This window comes from Pteropus vampyrus, unplaced genomic scaffold (genome assembly GCF_000151845.1).
Source record: "Pteropus vampyrus isolate Shadow unplaced genomic scaffold, Pvam_2.0 Scaffold269, whole genome shotgun sequence".
NCBI lineage: Eukaryota > Metazoa > Chordata > Mammalia > Chiroptera > Pteropodidae > Pteropus > Pteropus vampyrus.
Window position 1 is genome coordinate 1,282,746 of NW_011889050.1, and position 8,760 is coordinate 1,291,505.

The 8,760-nt window shown below is 51.2% G+C and overlaps 1 protein-coding gene across 6 annotated transcripts in view; it reads right to left on the reverse strand.

Annotated features, from left to right (window-relative positions):
- SH3RF3 (SH3 domain containing ring finger 3) overlaps positions 1 to 8,760 on the reverse strand; it is a 380,077-nt gene that overhangs the window by 75,442 nt on the left and 295,875 nt on the right. For all 6 annotated transcript variants that reach the window (XM_011375283.2, XM_011375284.2, XM_011375281.2 and 3 more), the window contains one exon: positions 7,329 to 7,408. In XM_011375283.2, the coding sequence (XP_011373585.1) occupies positions 7,329 to 7,408 (80 nt within the window). The remainder of the gene's footprint in view (positions 1 to 7,328; positions 7,409 to 8,760) is intronic.

Consider the following 8,760-nt stretch of genomic DNA (forward strand, 5'->3'; position numbering starts at 1 on the left):
CTCTGACCAGGGCACTGTGGGTCCTAGAAAAGGGTCACTGTGACTGGGGCTTCCTTCTTTGCTCCTCCACCTATCCTTCAAGCCTGTGGGACCTGGGTGACTGCAGCAGGACACCTGGACCATCCATCTGCGTGGAGTGTGAAGCTATGGATTCAAGAGCTGTCCCTGCTAGACAGAGGGGAGGCCCCTGGCGACACGTGTACAAGGCCCATGTTGGCTCAGCAGCCCAAGGACTGGGCCCTGCACCGCCCACACCTGGCTCCGTGAGCTGTGTCCATAGCATCCAACTTCCACAGTGGGAAATTCACACTCCAGATTTAGGAAATAAGGCAAGCGCTAGCAACTGTGACAAATGCCTAGGCAACATTTGAGTTGTTGAACGGTCATGTTGTGAGCTTGGGGGAGTAGCCAACAAATCATTGAAAGTTGATTGTCTTTCGGGAATGAGCTGATTATCTTTCACTATATATTTTAGGATTCTCATGCCATTTAACAGGACAAAGACTCTGCCTTCATTTCTCAGCAAAAAAGGGGAGTTTCCATCCTTCCCCATCCAAAGAAAAATAAAGATTATTTAGATTGTGGGCCTCAAGTCATCTTTAAGACAGAAATGCCTTCTTCTAAAATTCCATTTTTATTTTACATAAATGGAGACATGCTTGTTAATGAAATAATAAAGGCAGGAAATGGGCAACCAAGAGGTGAACTTGGCTAAACACCTGCTGCCTGATTTGTGCGACGTGGGCTGAGTGGGGCCACACTGCTACGGACCAGGGTACCGGTGCCACCCCCGCTTCCCGGGTCACATTGGCATAGGCTCTGCTGAGACAGCATGTCGCTGAGGCTAGCTTGCAGAAAGAGACAGATCTGGATTTCATACTGCACCATGCCTCTTTACGCGGGAAATCTGCATTCTTATCAGTGAGAAGCTGCTATTTCTTTAGCAATTTCAGCTATTCTATTTATTAGATGCCCAGGGATACAGACATCCCTCAGGGGCTAAACAGCAAGCAGTGCAGCCGGGGGTCATCTCCAAGGATGCCATCACCCCCAAGGGACAACACACTCCCCCCTCAAAGCACAGGGCTCAAAGTCATCAGAGTCAGAAACCTTGATTTTACCTCATTTATAAGGAGTTGCTGTCTGAGGGCCCTCAAGATAGTCATGAGAGCTCTACCTCCACCACGGGTGCCATGGGCCATGGGCTGAGGCAGGATCAGAGTAGAAGGGCAGGAAACCAGCATTTGCCACATGTCACGCACGGTCTCACCTATGCCCCACATAACTCTGAGGCTGGGTGGATCCCCCCATTTCATAGCTGAGGAAACTAAGACTCAAAAAGATTGAGAATTTGTGTTCACTCAGCGAGTGAGAGACGGGCCTGGCTCTGGGCCTGGGCAGAGCACCAAGAAAGGCTATGGAGGAGGCTGGAGGCTGGGCCAGGCTGGCTTCTGAAGGCGAGAGCCAGTGCGGCCCACTGCACGGAGTGATGCTGTACCGAGGCACTAAGGTGCATGCTCTTTTCATCTTTATTTTAAATCTGTTCTATCGACACGTAATCTCTCTCTGGTCTCAGTATTTCAAGTTCAACCTCTAGGGGTGCATTGCTAGGGGAATGAAAACATAAATAAATCTGACTTCACCTTAAAAAAAATCTCCGCCCCTCCTCATTCTTCCTTTGGTGCCCCACAGGGGAAACCAAAAGCTGATGGACCTGCTGGGTCATTTTGCTGTCTGTGGTGTCTGTAGATCTGGCTCGCAGCTGGTGCTGGGGTGGGGTGCTGGCCTGGGATGGGGAACATGCCATCTGGCATCTACTTTCCTTTCAGAATGACCCAAGAGAAAGCACCACGGACCACACTGGAATGAAGGAAGGCTCAGCCCACTCTCACCCTGAGGCCTGCAGCTCTCTGGGTCCCCGCTTTGTGCCCTGGGTCACTCGGTCTAGATTCCGAGACGGCCACAGGTGTGCCATCTCTTTGCGCCCTTCCTACTCATGTCCCCTCAGCTGTGCCCTGCAGAGCTGCAGGTGCTGACAGTCTCTGGGCAAGCTGGATGGCATCCACGGTGCACAGAGCTGCAGCTGGTCCTCACAGAGTACGCGGGGGCCACAGCTGGGCCTGGTGTAAAAAGGGAGAACGAGGCAGCACCCACTGCAAGAGGTTCTCATCCTCTTGGATCCCAGGGCCCGACTCTCACGTTGTAGTCCCTCAAGAGGCCTCAGCAGCTCCACACGGGCCTCCACAGAGGGCTCCGGTGGTCTCTGTGACACACGTAGATTATACAGGGGCTGCCTCTCCAGGCCCAGAATTCACCTCTGTGGATTCACACACAAAGGCTGGCACTAAAAATCCCTTATTAAAGGCAATAGTAGGAGAATTTGGTTCAGAGAGCCTTCTTCCCCACTTCCCTGTAGCCCACATGGGGCTTTCGTGCCAGTTAGAAAAAGGTGCCGCCTCCTCTGGTCAGCAACAGCCCGGCACATGTGAGTCAAGTTTGTGGAACATCAGGCCCCACGCGCCCCCGGCACCCTTGGGCAGACATGCACACACTGGACACACTAGCTGTGACCACTCGGCTAGGCTCATGCGCTGTCTGTGTTACCAGCAGCCTGCTGCCCATCTCCGAGTACCGTAGTCACTCACCCCCATCACTTGCTCATCTCTACAGCAAGCTCTTCATTTGCTGTTAATTGTCTACAGATTTCCCTTCTATTCTAATCAAGGAGAGAATTAAAGTATTTTAGTGCCTTTGTGAATTTCACACCCTTTCTTCTCTATTTGATGGCTTGCTTGTGTTTCTCGTAAAAGATTATTTTCAACTCCTCCTGTGAAGAGTTCCGCTCCTGTTCTGGTTGCCAGGGCCACACCAGCTCAAATTAGCAAGATGTGTGCCCACTCAACGATTGTTCAATTCAATAGATGTCGACTGAATGACAGCCTGGTGCAGCCGGGTGGTGGAGGAGCCTGCCCAAGGAGCACCCGTCCCAGCGGGTGGGGAGAGCGATGGCATAGGTGTCGTGGGAGGGGCACTGACCATGGTCAGCAGGCCAGGTAAGTCCTCTGATGGAGGTGGCAGCTGAGCTGGGGGAGCTGTGAGTCGATGAGGTGCTGAGATGGGGCTGAGTGCGGATGCTCAGAGGGAGAGAATGGAGGAGCGTTTGGGGAACTGCTGTGCGGCCGGCTCCTCACCCAGTTGTTCTGTTGGTCCTGACTGCCCAGGAACCCACCAGCAGCCGGCCCTAGTTCAGACAAGGTTCTCCTAGGAAGAACACAATGGCGGGAGCCCAGGGAAGGAAGGAGCAGGGACGGTGAGGCTATGAGGCCAGCTGCTGGGAAACTTGCCTATGGGGGCCACAGTGCAGAGACCCCCCAACAGGCAGTCCTGCACCAGCAGCATTAGCATCTCCTGGAAACTTGTTAGAGATGCACATTCTGGAGCCTCACCCCAGGGCTAATGGGGTAAAACCTGGCAATCTATGTTTCAACAGCCCTCCAGGGATTTCTGCTGTTCTGAAGTTGAAGACCTTCCTTTGTGCTGGCCCAGGTCCCTGCTCAAGGGCTGCAGTGCTGTCCCTCAGAGTGGGCCATAGGCTCCTGATGGCCAGCCACGGCGCCCCTCAGTGGGAAGTTCTCTGCAGGGCACTGATTCACTAGACTCTGTCCCTCCCAAGGGCTCTCCAGTTGAGGAAACTGAAGTGCCATCCAGGCTCCAGAGCTCCCCGGGGATCGGGGATCTGCGGGCTTCTCTTCAACAACTCCCTCCCTCACGGGTGTGGTTCCTGACGGCGGTCCCTACAAACCTCAGCCTCATGTCTGCTTCCAAGAAACCCGATTTAGACAACATTGGTGCTGCTGAGGACCTGCCGCCACGCGCAGGGCTCGGGGCTGGCTTTCTGTCCTCTGCAGCCGGCCCTGCTCGCACCTTTACAAGTCTCCAACCTCTGCCCGCTGGGCTCTCCTCTGCTCGGTTAATTTTCCTGCTCTTGCCCCCATGCATCCCTCCTCATTCCCCACCTGCCTGGGGCCTTGTTCTGCTCTCTCCCTGAAGGTGCTCAGCCTAACAGGGCTGCTGGAGGGCAGACACCTGTGACCCTGAAAGAGCTGACCTTGAGGCGAGGGGCTGTCAGAGAAGGCTGGATGGTAGCCTCGCCCCTCTCGGCCCATGTCCCTGGCCTCAGCAGGGGCTTATGTTACTCGGTCCTGATGTACTGAGCTCACACTGATCTAGTCCATCACACACTGAAGTGCAGAGCCAGCCTCTGTGTTACAGATCTGTGGTGGAAGAGACCCATTTCCTGTGTGGGGCACAGTCAGGTCACCAGTCCCTTTCCCAACATCACAGAACATGGGGGCTATGTACTCATTAGGAGGTGGCTTGGTGACCTCTTGACCCTCAGGAGAAATGTAGGTGGGGTCAAGAGGAGGGTTACTTTCTCTTCCTGCCCTATCTGGTCCTTTGCTCCCCTCGTCTGGCTTTCAGAGGCCCAAGGAAAAGTGGAGGTGAGAATTCAGCCTGAGTGGCGGCCTACCAACCTTTACGGTGTCCGAATGGACTACTTCTGACCCGAAATATGGCCTGCAGGACCAGACACTCATTTCTGCCCCCAGGAAGTATGGCAGGTCAAGCAGATGAAGGGCAGACAAGCCCAGGGGCCAGAGAGTGGACTTTGGGTGGCCTCCGAAAGCTGAGGAAGTGAGAAGGGAGGGTGTCAGCTCCCATAGGCCTGAGTGTGTCAATGTGGAAAAAGATGAGCAGCCGCCGCCTCCACTGCGTGGGCAAACCGAGACCCCTTCTTGCGTTTCGGGGCAACCAAAGCCTTAGGAAACCGGTGCCCATGGAAACCTTTTATATGCTGGAAGAAGGGAACAAGAACATCCTGCGACCCATGGCTCACCTGAGAGATCAGGCCTTTTAATCACGTGGGCTCGCATTTCAAGGCACATGACTTGATCTGTAGAGGGCAAACCCACGGGCTACTGAGGATTACAGAATGCGGGCCTCTTGAATTTATTCCATCACTGACCTTCAGCTTAGCCAGTTGGTACTCCCTGGAGTCCCAAGGCCAAGCATTTGCAGACTCCCTGGCCCACGGCAGCACACTCAGGGCTGCCATTATTTTTTGTGAAGGCAGCACTTCTTGCGCTCAATTTCAGACTACATGACTATCAGTACTGTTTGGGGAAGAACAGTCAGATAAAGAGAAACCAGTCTCCTACCCTAGATGCCTGTCACCAGTATGCATGGGACGGCTAATTTCTTGGTGCTAAAGAGAGTAGGTGAGTGGTCAGGCTCTTCCCCTACTCAATAAACTGATAAGGTAAATCTGATCTTTTCCTCCCTAGGAATAAAATGAACAATGTGATTTCAAAGGTCATGTTCTCAAAATGGATCATGCATAGTGCTGTAACATATGTGATATCACCTGACATGGTCCTTGTTCCGTGTGTATAAATAGCCACGGAAAGCACATATTTAACTTACAACGGTCAATCACAGTCATGCTGGCCATGATTCATCTGCTGCTCAGATGACCACTGTGACCAGTGAACACATTCCTGCTAAGATGTTTATCATCCTTTGAAGGGCATTATCTGACATGGAAGTCTCTCTTCCGTTACCCAAATGAAAATCTCAACCCAAACAGGGACAGCTCTGGAGGTGAGACAGAGGAGGGAGCAAAGAGATGGGGGCCCCTATGGCAGAGGGGGTGGGGGTGGCGAGAGAACGAGGTCCCTCTGTAGTCTGCACCAACTTAAAAAGCCTGACATGGGAGTTCAGTGCATGATTGAGGCCTTCAGAATGAATTCACAACTCTTGGGGAGTGATATTCTTAGAACTGTGTTATCTTTTGGGTCTCAAAGAGCAGCCTTCTTGGGTGGCTGACCTGATGTGTAAGAGATGGGGGCTTTGGGCACCCAAGAGCCCTCTTCACCCAAGAAGGGGAAGGCAGTAGCTCGCACTGAAAATTTATTGAGAACTCATGTGTCAGGCATTCATCTAGTCAGCGGGGGGGACCTCAAAAAGAAACACTAGGGCCTTATCTTTGAAGAGCTCACTGGGTCCTGCCTCTCATTTGGGGAAGTACGTTAGGGACCAAGGGCCTCCAGTGGGGCATATCTACTTCCTTAAGGAAAGGGTCCTGCATCCAGTTCTTCAAGAAGAGCAAGACCGTCACCTCCATCCTTCCTCATCCTTCCTCCTCAGCCCCCAGGTCTGAGGTGAAGCCATTGGAGCTTACCCAGGAGACCCAGCCAGATGACAGTATCTTCTGTCTAAAGACATCCAGAAGGTAGCCTACTAATCTATGTTCTTCTCAGGAAGACATATTAAATATAGGTAAGTCTCAATTTCCTTTTGTTTAGTTGGTTGTGTTAATAACCTAATCATGGCAGAGTGGGCAGACAAAGGGATGTTTGGGGCTTTCCTATCTGCATCTAGATAAAGGCAAACGTTTCCACTGGGCTTAGAGAGGGTAGGTGAGCATGTACCAGGATATTCACGCTACTTCTAGGAAACCTTTTGGAGCTCGGCAAGTTGCTTTTTCAAAAGGCATTTTTTTGCTTAAAATATATTCTGTTCTGCAACAACACAGGTTTTATGTGTCCCTCTGACCTGCTTCGGATCTATGGAACTTTCTACCTCACTACATTGTTCGCCAAATTCATATTCTCCACTTTAAAACATTCATTCAAGTAACTGACTCATTGCCAAATAAGAGTAAAAGTCAGTCTAATTCTTCAGAACACTAAGTGAGGAATTTTAAAACTGCATGCATCTTTTAAGAACTATAATTTAACGAGAGCAGATTTTCTAAACAAGATAAGCATCTCACTTCTAGCTATGATTCATATGGTTATATTTGGCTATGATACTCAGCTACTATGACGGGAATGGCAGTTATGGCTGTTAAACTACTAAGTTACTTCTGAGCAGTTGCTACTAGCCACCTTGAAGCTCCCACGACCACTCACTGCCCTGGCATCCCCCAACCTCCAAGAGCCATACCCCAGACCTTCTCAGGGGCCGATGGAGTCTTCTCTGTGCTATGGCTGGTACTTCCTGAATGGCCAGTGCCTTTGTCATCAAATATTTGATCCCCCCCACCGCCCACCATTTAGAATAAATGTCCTAGAGACAATGACATTAAAAAGATGTGCTAGACTTTGCTATACTCTCCTGTCAGCAGTATTATTAGATGCATATAACTAAACTGACCTACTAGTAACAAATGAGACAACCCTGTAGAAACCATACATTCACATGCTAGCAGGGGTGGGAGGGAGATGCTGAAGGCAAGGGACCCCAAAATGTAAACAGCAGCTCACACGTTGAGGGGCAGCTGGACTTTGGGAGCCGTGCCCTGCTGTTCAGCCGCTGGGATGGATCCGGCCGAGGAGGAGGAGTCCTGGAAACAGACAAGAGGAGACAGGAGTGAGTTGACAGAAGGCTTCTATCCAGGGAGGAGAAAGGCGAAGTCGGATCGGGGTCCAGAAGCATCTGTTCTCCCCGTCAGGGTCCACTTCCCTTGGTTATTATAACGTTTTATCAGCACGTTGGAGAGAGCTTGGCGGCCAATGACATCAGTCCCGCGGCAGCTTCAGGAGCCCTCCTGCCGCAACTGCTCGGAAATCCACTCTTTGGTCTGCACCTGGGTTGAGCAGCGTCACTCTGTGTTGAACATGGGGAAGGCAGTGTCTGGAGGGCCATTTTCATTTTTAGACCTCGATTAGTTATTCTTGTATTTGTCAAAGAAAATCCAGACAAAACCTTTCATGCTACAAAGCATGAGCTCATTTAAAACCACATTCCCAGGAGCCAAAGACTAAAAATCCCTACAGAAAATTGGTCCTTTGGCTGTGGGCAGAGGGGCAGGCTGTAGGGCAACAGGACTGACAGAGCACAGCGTCTACCACCTCAGAGCCCGAGGGCCTCAAAGCTTCAGGGGTTTATTATGAGAGGAGATGACTGGAGGAACCGTTTGCTTCAAGATGGTTCCGTTAAATACCAGGTGCATGCTAAACTGGCTGACAGAAGTGGTTAAGGGCCAAGCAGAAAGGTCTGGGCTGTGTGATGATCTCGCCACGGCAATTCCTGCACAGAGAACCCTGCAGGGTTCAAACCCAGCCCACAAGAGCCACACTGTCCCCAAATCCCCTCACCACTCAGCTCACTCATCTAGCCCCAGTCGTCCCTGGCATAGCACCCTGTCTTCCTGTTCAGATGGCACAGTGAGTTGAACTATATCCACAAAAAGATAGGTCCAAGCTGTAGTCCCAGTACCGACGAAGGTGACCTTATTGCAATGAGGGTCTTTGCAGATGTAATATAAGCTAAGGATCCTAAGATGAGATTATCCTTTATTAGAAAGGGCCCTAAATCCAATGATGAGTGTCCTTATAAGAAATAGAAAAGGAGAACACACACCCAGAGGGGAAGGAAATCCAGGGGAAGAGGGAATCATTGATTGCAGTGATGCATTTATAAGCCAAGGAACTCCAAGAATTGCCGGCTGCCACCAGAAGCTGGAAGAGAGGCATGGGACAGATTCTCCCTCAGCCTCCAGAAGCAACTGATCCTGACAACACCTTGATTTTGAACTTGGGGACTTCAGAACTGTGACAGAATAACTCCCTGTTGCTTTGAGCCACCTGTTTGTGGTACTGTTATAGCAGCCCCAGGAAGCTAACAACTCAACTCACTGACCAGTTCTGACCTTGCTTAGCTGATGAGCTCCACGTGCTAAGAGCCGGCTGACCC